Here is a 15941-nt window from a genome sequence, read left to right as displayed (position 1 = left end):
GACATGAGTACACCAGGATATACTTTAACATCTTGACACACAGATGTACTAGGAGAGCAGAGCACACAGATCTATTATTACAGCACTACTTTGGAAAAACAAATGTACTACTGCTGCCACATAAACTGATGCACACTAAAAACAAAGTAGACAGCTGTATTTGTTCGGCACAGCATGCGCTTGAACTAGAACAGCAACGACTAAATACCTTTGTAGGAGTAGAGCAGTGCAACTGAATGGACGAGAACATTGTGCAGATGGATGTAAAGGCACAACAGGAAGAATGGCTGTACTCCATGTGCACCCCATACTGATACTAGAGCACCCCATAAGGATACTAGAGCTAATGAAGTAGTTACTAGAGTAACTACTAGACTCTAGGACATCAGATGCAGTGCTCTGTTTCTGCACTAATTCATTCATCTTTTAAACTGTACAGAGACATCCGTGTGTAGTGATGCAAGTATATTCAAGTATGCTGCTTTGCAACTACAGACATGGCCACTGTCTCTCTGATAAATTAGTGTGTACTGTCATTGATACTTGTGGCTGCAATGGCACATCCAAGTGGACAATTATAGTAGTATAACAATGTGTGGTCTTGCCTAGTAGAACTTGCATCCTGGTTTACTACAACATCTTTCTGTAGCATTATACCCATGTGTGTTTCTGTAATACATCCCCAATGTGCAGAGACTGAGGTCACACCCAGTCATATTTCACTAAATAGTTTCGGGATCTTCCTACTCTAAAGTGATTACAAAGGGGCAGAGGTGATGTTCTCAGGCCTCAGAGGATGTGACCAGAGAAGCTGGGGTGCAGTAAACTGTGGAGGCACCAAGGTGGGTAGGCAGAAAAAGAGATTCTAGCTCTTTTGCAACTGCAGAGCTGAGCTTCCAGCGAAACAGCTCAGATTAATGCTGGGCTGTACAGGATCTCATGGGTGGCCATGATGCTCCTTGCTGCCTCCTCAGACTTCCGATGGTTTCATGCTTCTTCTCACGTGGCAGGCAGGTTTGGCCCTCTGTGGCTGTGTTATATGGAGCACTTGCAGGGATCCCTGTGCATGCCAAGGCAGATGCTCACATCAGTTCTGGCCTCTGAACTGTCTTTGCATGGGCCACACCTTAGAGACTGTCACCACCAGCCACATGCAACCCAATAAACTGCTGAGTGCTGTAGTTACATGAATTCTAGACACCAAGCTTGTTGACAGAAGTTTCTGTTCTGCCAGGTCCCAAAGTCATTCAGTCCCAAATAAACACACAGAGACTTATATTAATTATAAACTGTTTGGACTATTGCTCATGGTTATTACTAACTAGCTCTTACAATTTACATTAACCCATAATTCTTTTTTTTTTTCTCCAGTAAAACTTTACTTAGAAAAGCAGCGACCATTTGGTTCACAGTCCTCCGTGAGACTCAGAAGATAGCTTGGCTGCTAGAGGGGATGTAGTCCAGCTTGATCTTTTGTGTGACAGGAACTTCCCAGAGACTGATGCTGTCCTGAGTTTGTATGTAGTGTCGGAACAACTTCCGGTCAGGTGGTTCGCTCAGAATCTGGGGTGGGTGGGGGCTGCTCTAGGAAAGGCTCAGCCGTCTGCCATAGGACGCACACGGGGCTCCTTGGCAAGCACTGTCCCTATTCTGGGCTCTTAGGAGCCTCTGTGCTCAGTTCCTGACCACCTGCCCTTCTCTGGTGATGGCCCAGTTGTAGTTCTTCGGGGAGTCCAGCGCTTCTTCTATCCGTGCCTCCAGGTTCTCGCAGGTGATGAAGTTTTTGGCCTCTTCCTGCAGCTGGAGGACTTCTTGCTCTTTCAGTTGCACCCACGCCTATTTTTCCCGGGCCCGCTGGGCCTGGTGCTCGGCCTGTCGCAGCTCCTGGTCCCGTGCTTCCAGCTGCAACCTAGCTATCCTTAGCTGCTGCAGCCGCCTGTTCTCCTCCTGGTTCCAGGCCATGAGCGCCCGGTGTTCCTTGGCGGCCTCCCGCACCCTGCGCTCAGCCAGGACCCCGGACCGGGCCTCATACGCTTTCCTGCGCACTTCCGACGCGAACTCTTGCCTGAGCGCGCCCACGGTCTGCCGGTACTGCCGATAGCGCTCGGTCAACACGAAGAATTCCGCGGGGTCCACTGCGGGCGGCATCTTCACGCGCCGGACCTTGGACTTGGCAGGCGGGTCGTGGCGGGTTTTGCGGCCGCGCGCGGGCAGGACCAGCACGGTCGAGGGCTGGCACCCCCGCGGGGCCAGGCGCTTCAGGGCGCGCAACAGGACAGCGGCGGCCGGCGGCAAGCCCGGCCCGGAAGTGGCCGCCTAACCCATAATTCTTATCTATGTTTAGCCACCGGGCTTGGTACCTTTTCTGAATAAGGCATTCTCATCTTGCTTCCTCTACGTCTGACTTGCTACTCCATATCTGCCTTTCTTCTTCCCAGAATTCTCCTAGTCTGGTCACCCTGCCTATACTTCCTGCCTGGCTACTGGTCAATCAGCATTTTATTAAGCCAAGATGAGTGACAAATCTTTACAGTGTACAACAGCAGTATCCCACAGCACAAGCTGGATCAGGTTCCCACAGAATCCTCAAATTGGTCCTTGGAAGCCTGAGAGTGGTCTCAGCCTATGCAGGCTGAGCCTGCCCCATACCAAGCCACAGCAACATAAAATACTCTTGAATATTTTTTTGAGACAGAGTTTCTCTGTGAAGTCCTGGCTATCCTGAAACTCACTCTGTAGGTGAAGCTGGCCTTAAACTTCAAGATTCACCTGCCTGCCTCTGCCTCCTGAGAAGTGACTCAACCACTAAAGGCTAGGCTCACGACCAAAAATAGTCTTGACTTTTAGCCAAGTAGTTATGGGCAGGGTTCTTTGATCTGATTGTATCTGGGCATGTGTTGTTTAGAGTACACATTATATGTTAAAAACTAAGACCTCGGTGAAGGCCCAGCATGCTACACAGATGAGCACTATCAAGGGTGTCTTGAATTCATTCATAGGTTTGGCCTGGAATTAATTCTGGTTATTTTGCATTCAGAAACCTTTTGATGACCTCCTTCATGTAGTAATAACCCCATAGTTTAAGAAATCTGTCCTAAGTGATGACTGTTTTCCTCTATATCTAAATTTCACTTTCTGGGTATTTGATATGCCTTTATCTATACCAGATGTAGTATTTATATCTGATTCTGGCCCTTTACCATGACTTTAAAATTCTTTCATATTCTAATACCTTTCAGCATATTGTTTCTTTTAACTCTGTGTCTATGGCTGTTATGAACAATTCTGTTGGGAATATTCTTTGTCATCACTGGAGAATTTATTGCTGTGTTTAGGATCATACATTTCATTTTACAAACAGCTTACTCTCTGTGAGTACATGTGTGTGTGGTGTATAAATGTAAGTGTGTGTGTGTGTGTGTGTGTGTGTGTGCTTCCACGCATGCAGAGGTCATATGAGGATGCCAAGTCTCCTGTTCTATCACTTTCTCCCTTATCTTTTTGCTTGAGTTAGTGTCTCTGAAATTATGTGTATACACACTCACTTACAGTAGGTATTCAGAAACAGATTGTTGTTTGCCTAACTTGGTTAGTGAATAAGTAGGACATTTTTTAACTGTATGGATTATTTTTTATTTTAATGTCTTATTAAATGTTAATTAAAAATCTTTCATAGTTAATCTTTATTTTTTTCTTGTAATAGATCAGTCAATGAAATGTTGATTTGAACCTGGCATCATCTCACAGGAAGAGATGTATATCTTTTTCTTGTTTTGTTTTGTTTTTTTTGAGACAGTGTCTCTTGGTATAGCCCTGGGTGTCCTGGAAATGCCTCTGTAGACTATGCTGCCCTCAAACTCACAGAGATCCATTTGCCTCTGCCTCCAGAGTGCTGGGATTAAAGGTGTATGCCATAATCACAATCACTTGGCAGAGAAATAAAATCTTAAGAAAATATTAGATGTTAAATTAAGTTGCTGATATTCTTTTCTGATATATTTCAATCTGATTGTCACTGAGATATTGCCAAAAGCAATTCTGAAGTATAAGTGTTTGTACACTGTACTAGGTATTAGTCACCACACACCTAATAAGAAGAACCTTTTAAAATAAGACTAATTTGGGGTTCTGGTTTAACGTTTTAGTTCATCATAGTGAGAAGGCATGGCCAGTTAGGAAGCAGAGAGAGATGAATGCTAGTGTTAGCTCACTTTTTCTTTTTCTCTATTGTTTCATTCTGGGCCTCAGCACGTGGGATGGTGCTGCCCATATTCAAGGTGGGCCCATGGATATCAGGCAGCAGGGGTGTGTCAAGTTGCTGTGGGACTAGGCTCCTGTTTTTCTGTTAAGGCTGGATGAGGCAACCTCGTAGGAGGAATAGGCTCCCCCAAACAGGCAACACAGTCAGAGATAGTCCCTGCTCTCACTGTTAGGAGTCTCACACAAAGACCAAGTTACATTGTTGTAACATAAACGAAGAGTACCTAAGTCAGTCCCATAAGCAGGCTCACTGATTGTAGGTTCAGTCCCAGTGAGACCCTGTGAGGCCAGATTAGTTGATGCTGTGGGTTTTCTTGTGGTGGCCTTGACCCCTCTGGCTCCTATATCCTTTCTCCCTATTCTCCACAGGATTCCCTGAGATCTGACTAATGTTTAACTGTGGGTCTCTGCATCTGTTTCCATCAGTTGCTGAGTGAATCTTCTCTGATGACATTTGGGCTAGGCATTGGTCTTGGGTCCCTAGATCTGGCCTGGCCTCCAGTAAAGCTACAGGAGGTGTGGGCTGGGATATGGTGCCCATGGGAGAGGGTCAATATTATGCTCCTAAAACATAACATAAAAGATAATCATTTATTTTTATATGATCTTATCAGTTATGTCTATGCACCAATATCTTGTTTCTATCTTTTTGAACTTTAGAAAACTAAAAATAGCTTACTATCCATTGAGGGGTATTATGTTCAACATATAATATATAGATGTATGAAGCCTTAATAAAATAGAAAAAACCCATCAAGCTCTGGAATAAGACATGAACTAGAACAAGGGAATAAGACTATATTCTTGAACTTTTTTTCGAGACAGAGTTTCTCTGTATACTTTTTTCATGATTTTATTTATTTATTACGTATACAGTGTTCTGCCCACATTTTGCCTACAGGCCAGAAGAGGGCACGAGATCTCATTACAGATGGTTGTGAGCCACCATGTGGTTGCTGGGAATTGAACTCAGGACCTCTGGAAGAACAGCCAGTGCTCTTAACCTCTGAGCCATCTCTCCAGCCCTCCTTTGGATCCTGTCCTGGAACTCACTTAGACCAGGCTGTCCTTGAACTCACAGAGATCTGCCTGCTTCTGCCTCCTGAGTGCTAGGATTAAAAGCGTGTGCCACCACTGCTTGGTTTATTGTTGAGCTTTAAAGATTTATAGACCTTTTAAATATTCTACTTCAGTTGAAGTATGGAGTTTTGGTCAAATTATTAACCTTTCTGAGTCTCCATTTCTGTGTTAAATTGAGTTATCTGGATTCAGGATTAAAGCGTATGAAATACATATTCCACTACTGACACCGGTGGTTGCAGTGCTTGTCCAATAAATATATAACTTGATATATGAACATGAGTTATATATACTAACAGGCATAGATTGGGTCTAGAATTCATGTGATAACAGGTCAAAATGCAGTCTTATTTCGTTTACAAAATGCTTTGTAGCCTTATGTGCTAGCTAGTTTTATGTCTACTTAACACAAGCTACAGTTCTCACAGTGGAGGGTACCTCAATTAAGAAAATTCCACCATAAGAAGGGACTGTAGGTAGTCCTGCAGGACAGTTTTTAAATTAGTTATTGGTGTGAGTGGGCTCAGTCTCCTGCGTGGAGCAACCCCTGGGCTGGTAGTCCTGAGTTCTATAAGAAAGCAGGCTGAGCTAGCCTTGGCCAACAAGCCAGTAAGCAGAACTCCTCCATGACCTTGGCATCAGCTTCTGTCTTCAGGTTTCTGCCCTGCATGAGTTCCTGGTCCCGATTGCCTTCAGTGATGAACTGTGATATGGTATCATAAGCTAAAATAAACCCTTCCCTCCCAAAGTATAATGTTTAATCACAGCAATAGAAATCTTAGAAATTTTTTTATGTGAATTTAACTTTAAATCTGAAGGTGATTCATGTTGATAACAAGAAAAGTATGTCCACTGCCCACCAGACACTCATCTAGTTGATAACTTAAGAAGGAGGCTCCTTGTTCTTCATGTTCTTGAGGCTATGGTACCAGCTTGTGAATCTGATATAGAAGATAATCAAAAGGCTCAGGTTTGTATCTTTTACATTGCTGGAAGATACTTTTCACACCTGTGTAGGAGGCTTTTTCTTTGGGCTGCCAGTTAACAAATAATGAAACGGAGACTTATTATCAATTATGAAAGCTCGGCCTATAGCTTAGGCTTGTCCCACTAGCTCTTAGAACTTAAATTAACTCATATTTATTCATCTGCATATTGCCACATGCCTCGTGGCTTTTACCTCTCCTCCTACCTGTCTTGCTCCCTCTGCATGCAGCTCACAATACCCCTTTCTTCTTCCAGAGCTCTCTCTGCCAAGAAGTTCCTGCTATGCCTCCTATCTAGCTATTAGCTATTTAGCTTTTTATTAAACCAATCAAAGTGACACATCTTCACACAGTGTAAAGGAATATTTCATAACACATCTGGAATGAGAGTCTTCAATATTAAGACTTACTACAGTCTCTTTAGTTGTGTGTCTTGTCTTCAGTAGTGTAATCTCTACCTTTAAGATTGTAAGAAGCAAAGTCAAAGGAAAAAGCAACAAAGGAGCTAGAACAGCTGTTTTGAAATGGGGTCACAGCCCCTTTAGGTGTTGCACATTAGATCCCTGCATATCAGTTACTTACATTATGATTCATAATAGTAGCAAAATTGCAGTTATAAAGTAGCAACGAAAAGGGCTGGAGAGGTGGCTCAGTGGTTAAGAGCATTGCCTGCTCTTCCAAAGGTTCTGAGTTCAATTCCCAGCAACCACATGGTGGCTCACAACCATCTGTAATGAGGTCTCGTGCCCTCTTCTGGCCTGCAGACATACACACAGACAGAATATTGTATACATAATAAATAAATAAATAAATATTTAAAAAAAAAAAAAAAAAAAAAAAAAAAAAAAAAAAAAAAAGTAGCAACGAAAATAATAATATTGTTAGGGGGTCATCACAACATGAGAAAAGTTGATAACCACTGAGCTCAAAGAATGGTATGCAAAACAAGCTAAGCAACAATGGGAAAAAAAGTGAACAGCGGGGCAGCAGAAGAAGCCTTTTTAAATAGCACTGATGAGTCTTGCCCAGGCACTGAGTGGTAGCCATCTGGGTGACTTTAACCCTAAATCCAGCAAACAGGACAAATATGCCTCCTGCATGTGTTAAGTCCTTACATCCTTGAAACAGGCCTCTCTGGTACACTCAAGAGCCACACTGAGCAAACACTATGTCTACAGTATCTTAATCCTACCCAGTGCAGCTGTTCACTTAATTGGATTAATTATGTTGAGTCCATCATTGCTTGTAATTTCTTTCAACTGTATTCTACCTGGCATCCAGAGAGGAGTGAGGAAGAGGAAGGGGAAGGAGAAGGGAGGCAGCTCCACAATAGCTTTAATCTGTGCTTTTGTGCATTCTTCTGAGAATATATTGCTGGCCAGATGGACTGGGTCTGAATAAGCATGGAGTAAAACCGGACTCGCTGAACATGGTGGACAATGAGGACAAGAACAATGGCACTGGGTTTTGATCCTACTGCATATACTGGCTTTGTGGGAGCCTAGGCCATTTGGATGCTCACCTTACTAGACCTGGAAGGAGGTGGGAGGTCCTTGGACTTCCCACAGGGCAGGGAACCCTCACTGCTCTTTGGGCTGATGAGGGAGGGGGACTTGACTGGGGGAGGGGGAGGGAAATGGAAGGTGGTGGCGGGGAGGAGGCAGAAATCTTTAATAAATAAATAAATTAATAAAAAAAGAAATATTTTAAAAAGTTTGCTTTCTTTTATCCTTCATTCTTTGTTTTGAGACAGGGTTTCTCTGTATAGCTCTGGCTGTCATGAAACTTGCTCTGTAAATCAGGCTGGCCTCAAACTCAAAGTTACCCTTCATTCATAAGAAAGTTGGAGAGAAATAAATTGTTGGTGTAAGAAGTAGAGGAATGGAAAATCCAAATAAAATAGTTCATGGATAAGACAGTCTGGAATATCTTAGTAGATTGAGCTCTAGAGACAGAAATTGATGAGACAGGAAAGTTGAAACAGAGGTTCATATCAAGAAAGGCCACATAAAAACATTGGAAACCATTTTGTGCTGTGCTAATGTTCTTTTAAGACTTAAAGCATTCCGGGTAGAGCCACCAGAAGTAGCTGTTGGATTTTAATATAAACAATCTGCGTGTGCTACTGAATATTACAGTATGTGATACCTCCTAAAAAGACATAAACTTTCTCTTAATTGATTTCATTGCTCTTCCCTTCAGTAAACCCAGGTTTTCGGAAGCTTATTTTCCCTTCTGTTGGATTGTGGGTGGGCGTGAGACTCCCATTGGTCAGGTCAAACATGCTGTTCAAATAAAGGAAAACCAACAAGAAACAACAAGAATCAAAAGGTAGTTGATTCTTCTCTCAAAAAGTGTTTTAGATCTCGTAGTTAGACATCCTAGAACCCATCTCTGTCTCTGGGTGCAAGGTCCCATGAGGGGCCTTGCTGGACCATTTGCTCCACTTCCTCTTTATGTATTTTATTTCCTTCCACTCACTTCTTCGCATCTCATAACCTTCCTGTCGTTCCTTTCTCTCATCCTCACCATATCAGGACATCTGTAGTCAGGGAGTTGGTTACTGCCATCCCAGTGTGGCCTGCCATTATGGCACTTTCCACCTTCTTCTCCTCTCCTATTGCATTCTGAATAGTTTAGTTGACACCCTGGTTTCAGAAGACTGTCTCAAGCAGTCAGTTTTTAAAAATTTGGTTGGAGAAAAGTGTTTTGTGGGAAAGTGAGAAGTAGGAGTCTAGGACTAGAAAGACAGCTCAGTAGATAAGAGTGCTGGCTGCTCTTCCAGAGGACCCAGGTTCAATTCCCAGGATCCACATGGCAGCTCACAAATGTCTGTAACTCCAGTTCCAAGGGATCTAGCACCCTCACACAGATATACAAGCAGGCAAACCACAAATTCTCATAGAAGTAGGAGCCCTCCCCCATCTTATTGTCTTTCTTATTGATTGGAAAGAGACTCAACAATCCATTTGAGTTCCAAGTACCCACAGAAACTTTAATGGCAATGTTGACTTTCACCTTCCAGAAGGAGGACATTTAAGAATGGTTTTGCTTCATGTCTGCTTCATCCCTCCATATCTCCCTAAGCCTTAGGCTTTTATGTTTTTTGCTATAATAACTTTGGTGTGCTCATATAGAAATTATAACTTGAAGTCTCTCAATCTTGTTTGTTTTTTAAATTTTCATGTTGACCTTTTGTGCAGAAGAGTTAATTGAATGCAAGAAAGGCAAAAATTTCACACAAATACATTCATAAATTCTTTTATAAAAGTATTCAACAGAGAGGTTAAGAATTGGTCAGGACAAAAATATCCCATTTTTACTTCCAAATAAGATTTTTTTTAAAAAAATTATTTATTTTTTTGGAGATATTGTCTTTCTACATAGCCCTGGCTGTCCTGAAACTCACTATGCCGACCAAGCTTGCCTGGAACTCTCAGAGTTCCACCTGGTATTAAAGGCATGTAAAAAGGTATGTGCCATCAGGTCTGATTGCAAAATAAGATTTTAAAGCCTGCTTGTTGAGGCTGGACACATTGCTCAGTGCTTAAGAACACTAGCTATTCTTCCAGAGAATCTAGGCTCAATTTTGGCACCAACATGGCAGCTGCCTTTGATGCATATGTATGTATGTATGTATGTATGTATGACTTTATTCTGACTGTATATCCAGTGAACAGCCAAAGACTACCAGTCTCTTTCTGGGGCAAACTTCAATGCATACAATGCCTTACTGAGAAGTTTTATGTGTCATGAGAAAGTTGAGGGTTATAAAATCAACTAATCAAACCTCAACCATAAAACTGGATGAAGATGGCAAGTCAAAAGCAACAGAACATCTCCAGAGGAAGATTGGGTTAGCCCCTGTAGTTTCCCATCCTTTCTGAACAAACAGAAGAGAGTAGTGAAGCAAGCCAGGTGGTGGTAGCACACACCTTTATTCCAGACTCGGGAAGCAGAGGCAGGCAGAGTTTGAGATCATCCTGATCTACAGAGCTAGTTCCAGGAGAGCCAAGTCTACACAAAGAAACCCTGTCTTGAAAATAAAAGAAAATTAAATCTTCCCAGGAATAACTTTCTGAACATACCACCTCAGCATCATAATTAAATTGTAAGCTAAAATTGTTTACATTGAATGCTACAGGTACCAAACGGTATTGTGTATATTTTCTAAGGCGAATTAATTTTCCTTACAAAATATTTATAAACTGTTGAAATCATTTCATTTTTGTTATCTCCTTTCAGGCTGAAAGTTACTCTGATTCCATAAATGTATAAATATAACTCCAAATTTCAATTGATGTAATAATAGAAAAGTCTTTTTCAGTGTTAATGTACATTATGAGTTGTTTCTTCACTCTCTTTCAATTTTATTTTGTGAAGGAAAATAGAGGCAATGCTGGTACATGTGTTGGAGTTTCTTGACGGCCATGTACATGATTTTTAACTAGAGCACTACTATTTTCTTAACCTTTGATTTGCAAAGATTGGTGAGAAAGCTGAAGACAGCGTCCTAGATGAGCAAGCATAGCCAGCACCTACTACCAGTGTGTAAGCATCCAGCAGGATTTCTGGCTCCCTTGAGGACAACACAACTGCCACCACTCCTGCCACTTACACGAAAACAGAGCCTGCATCTGAGTCCCCAGGAGTAATGCCACTTAGTCTTCTCAGGTAGACAAGCTGGCCTCTAATGTCAGTCATGCTGATGCCTATGCTTCTCAGAATGCATTGCTTCTCTAATGCAGAGTGTTAAATGCCAAGTTAAATCCAGGCCTTCCACACTGGGGAAGAACCTGGGGTCATTCAGACAACATGCCTTAGTGAAGGGGAAACTATCCTTCTGAAGTTTGATAACTTGTCCTGAAGTCTCAAAGCCTATGAGTGCTGGGCCAAAGACTAATGATTATTTTGGCAGGAGCAGAGTAGATGCAGGGTCAGGCTGTCTTCCCAGGCACAAGTGATGCCCTTGCTTCTGGACAGGTGGGAAGTGTAGGTTAGCCTGGCTAAGCTTTTGAAGTTTTGGTTTCTTCAGACAGGAAATTGATTGATTCTCTCTTCCTGTTATATGTGTGTGTATGTGTGTGTGTGTGTGTGTGTGTGTGTGTGTGTGTGTATGTGTGTGTGGGTATGATGTGGGAGAGTCCCCTCTGTGTGCTGTGATTACCATTGATGAATAAAGAAACTGCCTTGGCCTGTTGATAGGGCAGAACTTAGGTAGGCGGGGAAAGTTAGGCTGTATGCTGGGAAGAAGAAGGACAGAGTCAGAGAGGGATGCCATGAAGCCGCCACTGCTGAAGACAGACGCACTGAAACTTTGCTGGTAGGCCATGACCTTGTGGTGATGCACAGATTAATAGAAATGGGTTAAATTGAGGTGTAAGAGTTAGCCAATAAGAAGTTAGAGCTAATGGGCCAAGCAGTGATTTAAATTATATGGTTTCTGTGTGATTATTTTGGTTCTGGGCAACCAGGACGAACAAGCAGCCTCCTCCTACATAGGTGTTATGGGGCAGTGCTGCTACTGAGATTCAGACAAACATTATCACCAGGGTCACTTCTCCAGTCCACTATTTGAATTTTGAGTAATAAAGTCTAAATACAAATAACTCATCTGAGTGAAATAAGTTTTCCCTGAGTTTATTCCCTAGCATTACCTAAAAGATGCTGATTTAATGAATGAATTTGATATAAATAGATTTTTCTGTCTCATTTTAATGAAATTTGTATTTCCATTTCTTGTAGAGTTTTCTGCAGTACTGGGATCAAATCCAAAGTCGTATGCATGCTAATCAAGTGCTTTAACACTGAGATATTTTCCCAAGCACTATTGTTTTTACTATCTAATATTACATATTCCCTTTTTAAGCTGTAAAAAGATTTTTGAGTATGTACCTTATAATATGATAAGATAAAATAGCCTCAAATTCCCCCTGCAATCATTTTCCTTTCATAGTATGACTCTAGGTCTTCTTCTTTTTATTTATTTTGATTTGATTTAAAATTTTATGGATATGGGTATTTTGTACCATGTGGACATGGGCATGACCGGTGTCCAAGAAGGCCAAGAGATGGCAGCAGACACCCTCCAATTTGGCATTCCAGGCAGTTGTGCGCCACCATGTGGCTGCTGAGGATAGAAACCATATCCTCTGGAAGAGCAGTTTACTCTTAACCACGGAGTCGTCTCTTCCTTTATAATTTTTTATTTTTAATTGTTTTTAATCATTCTAACCACGGAGTTCTGTAGTTATCATGGCTAATGTCTTATGTAGCATGCAGATTTTTTTCTAATAAGTTCCATGAATGGTTTCATAATTTATTTTGAAGTATCTGTTTCTCCTAGGCACAGGTTCTCAATCATTTCAGATGTTAAGTATGGTATATAATCAGTTAGAATTTAGTGTAAAGTCATTTTCTAACGGGAGCCTTAAAGTTCTAGCCTTTAAGAACTCCGTTTTAGGGTTCCATTAAAGATGCCAGGATGAGCTAAAGAGGGCAAAAATCTGAGGGTAAAGAAGCCTATTCACAACAGGTTCTGTGTCTATCCATGCTTTTTATTCTTCTCTCTTCAATACGTCATTTCTCATTGGTCCTTGTTCTACAGTGTTCCACCTGTTACAAACATTCCCAGTCATATATATTCTTAAAACCAGCAATTTCCCAGGCCTAGCAGGTTCCAGTGCCAGAATTCTTTTGCCCCATAGAAAATCAGAAGAGAGTTTTTACACACACACACACACACACACACACACACACACACACACACAGAGAGAGAGAGAGAGAGAGAGAGAGAGAGAGAGAGAGAGAGAGAGAGAGAGAGAGAGAGAGAGAGAGAGAGAGAGAGAGAGAAAGAGAGAGAGAGAGAGAGAGAGAGAGAGAGAGAGAGAGAGAGAGAGAGAGAGATCGATCGGTGGGAGTAGCTAGTATACATCCAGTGAACTCCTTAATGGAGAAAGTTAGTTAAGAAATGAATTAAATCATCAGAGAGTTCTAGAAGGGAATCCTAGTGAGCTATGCTACATTTTTAGGTGGTTAGTAAGAGCTAAAAGATTTATTTTCAGTAAAATTATTAACAGCGCATTGATTGTTTAAATGAACACGCCCACTTCTTTTCTCGCAGCAAGCACAGAGGCTGTGAGGTAACCAGGCAACCTGGGCGATGCTGATAGCTCTTGATCAGATAGCACATACACCAGATGCTGCAGTTTGTACAGACATATGTCTGGAGGTAAACTTCCTGCTGTAAGTGAAGCAGAGACCCAGACCTCCAAATTATCAGTTCTGGGCTACGCTGTTATCAGCTGCTCTGATCGTGGGTGTTGTGGGTCTTTCTCTGGTTTGCAGTTAATTATCCCTTCTGTTGTCTTTGAGAGTCGGGAACTAAAATCATCAGTAAGCTGAGGTGAAAGTGAGTGTAAGGAGTTAAGAATCTTTTAAGTGGGGTAAAACCAGAACATCAATTTGGGCAGGTTCTATGTCCTTGGAGATCTGTGTATGTCTTAAGTGAAATTCTCTATTGCCTGAATCCTAAGCACTGACCAAATGCCTGCTGATAAAGATAATTGCAGGAAGGCAGATCTTTGTACTTACCTAGGAGAGAGGAACAAAGGCCTGACCAGTAGGAAACTGTTTTCACTAAACAGTTCTGAACTGAAGGAATTAATTCCCAAATATGTAACAGAAAGAAAGTTAGCTATAGCAAAAAAAACTACAGCAAAGGACAGCCACTTTATTTACAAAGCAATAATGCCAAAAAGCCTTGCCTTTTGGTTTAGCCTTTATCAGATCCCTTCGTTCTGATAAATCACTTGTGAAGGGATGGCTGAGCAATTAGGCTTGCAGCAACTTTCTCTTTAGCTGTGGGGCTTGAGATGATACTCCAGGCTTTACATTCTGGGCAAGAGCTCTCCAACTAGCCTCATGGCCATTTCTGATTCTGTTTGATTTTAGACTTGAATTAAGCATCATTTTGCTCACAGCTGAATTCAAGATCAGACAAAAATTAATGCCCAGGTAATATGTATGACATATCTAAAATTTAGGAGTTTTACAAGGGATGAAAAATGTTTCAAAGTTTTTTCATAGGCTGAGGGGAGAGTCTGGACAAGACCCTGGTTTAATATCCAGCAATTTTCCTCCATGTAAGAAGTTTTAGATCAGATCCAAGATGGCGGCCAGCAGGAGACTGATGAAGAAGCTTGAAGAGATCAGCAAATGTGGAATGAAAAAGTTCCATAACATCCAGCTTGATCAAGCTAATTTATTGACTTGGCAAGGGCTTATTTTTTCTGACAACCCTCCATATGATAATGGGGCCTTCAGAATTGAAATCAGCTTTTCAGCAGAGTATCCGTTCAAACCACCCAAGATCACATTTAAAACCAAGATCTACCACCCTAACATTGATGAGAAGGGACAGGTCTGTCTGCTGGTAATTAGCTCTGAAAACTGGAAGCCAACCACCAAAACCAACCAAGTAATCCAGTCCCTCATAGCACTGGTGAACGACCCCCAGCCTGAGCACCCACTCAACAGGCAGACCCCATGCTCTGAACCCGTGGTCAGGCTTTCTTTGTAGAGAACCCTGCAATACCAGGTTTGTGGTGACGTTGGAGGGAGGGTCTGCCAGCAGAGAATGCCTTGAACTTGTGTGATAAATTTCTCTCCAGTCAGCAGCTCTCCCTGCAGCTGTGGGAGATGACCTGTTGGTTATCCCATGTCAAGGCAAAAGCCAGAATATTCTTTTGACCCTGAATACTCTAAGGACCGTAAAAAAATTCTGTAAGAATGCTGAAGAGTTTACAAAGAAATAGGGGAAAAACGACCTGTGGACTAAAATCTGCCATCAGTGATTGATTCCAGCAAGTTTCAGCAGAGCCCCTGAGCAATGCATTCAGATGCCCTGCAAAGCAGGACTCTGTGGAAAATTGACGCGTGCCACCGCCTGGCGTCCGCTTGTGGCAGTTACTAACTTTCTGTAGTTTCTTAATCAAAAGTGGTCTAGGCAACCTGAAAAGAAGGATTAAAACATTCAGACGCTCTAGTTCTGTTTGCTTTGTTTTAAAAATCACTGCTTTAGTCTACTTTGAAAGAATGCCATTTCTTTTCCTTCCCAGACTCAAAGGTACAGTTAGCCCAGAAGGTTTTAAAAAAAGAGCTGTGATTCCCTCTCCCCATTGCCTTCTTTTATTTCAATTCCACTTCCACAGACTAAGGCCCCAGCTCCCCATAGAAGCAGTAGCCCTTTTGTGCCACACTGCCTGTGGGTAATAGCTCAAGTCCCCTAATGCCATCTTAGTAATGTACTTACAAAAGATTATAAAACAATATCAACCCCCCCCAAAAGAATGTCTGTGCAGAGGGAAGCTGCTTTTACGTAAAATCTTAGCAAAGTGTTTCCACAAGTGACAGACTCAGTGGGCAGATCCCATGCTCTGAACCCATGGTCAGGCTTTCTTTGTAGAGAACCCTGCAATACCAGGTTTGTGATGACGTTGAAGGGAGGGTCTGCCAGCAGAGAATGCCTTGAACTTGTGTGATAAATTTCTCTCCAGGGCTGGAGAGATGGCTCAGCGGTTAAGAGCATTGCCTGCTCTTCCAAAGGTCCTGAGT

General features: G+C 42.1%; 1 protein-coding gene and 1 pseudogene across 3 annotated transcripts; one reads left to right on the top strand and one right to left on the bottom strand.

The window, feature by feature from the left end:
- Nucleotides 1-1374: 1374 nt before the first annotated feature.
- Nucleotides 1375-8849, bottom strand: LOC121441212 (annotated as a pseudogene).
- Nucleotides 8850-14496: 5647 nt separating this feature from the next.
- LOC121441222 (ubiquitin-conjugating enzyme E2 L3-like) lies at nucleotides 14497-15142 on the top strand. 3 transcript variants are annotated; one of them, XM_041642379.1, is made up of 3 exons: nucleotides 14497-14523; nucleotides 14620-14864; nucleotides 15054-15114. In XM_041642379.1, exons 1-3 carry the CDS (start codon nucleotides 14497-14499, stop codon nucleotides 15112-15114), a joined length of 333 nt encoding a protein of 110 aa, XP_041498313.1. The 3 variants fall into 3 exon arrangements, with proteins under 3 accessions (XP_041498313.1, XP_041498310.1, XP_041498311.1); XM_041642376.1 differs by having other exon boundaries at nucleotides 14497-14894; nucleotides 15094-15142; XM_041642377.1 differs by having other exon boundaries at nucleotides 14497-14864.
- The last annotated feature ends 799 nt before the right edge of the window (nucleotides 15143-15941 follow it).

Source organism: Microtus oregoni, unplaced genomic scaffold (genome assembly GCF_018167655.1).
Source record: "Microtus oregoni isolate MIOR12 unplaced genomic scaffold, Mior012 000074F_001, whole genome shotgun sequence".
NCBI classification, from domain to species: Eukaryota; Metazoa; Chordata; class Mammalia; order Rodentia; family Cricetidae; genus Microtus; species Microtus oregoni.
This window is presented reverse-complemented; position numbering and strand designations above follow the sequence as displayed.

Excerpts from the sequence above, each read along its gene's own strand:
- LOC121441222 (XM_041642376.1), top strand. The coding sequence starts at position 14,497 with ATGGCGGCCAGCAGGAGACTGATGAAGAAGCTTGAAGAGATCAGCAAA. Across the intron at positions 14,895-15,093 it reads TGCTCTGAACCCGTGGTCAG|GACCGTAAAAAAATTCTGTA; the intron begins GCTTTCTTTGTA and ends GAATACTCTAAG.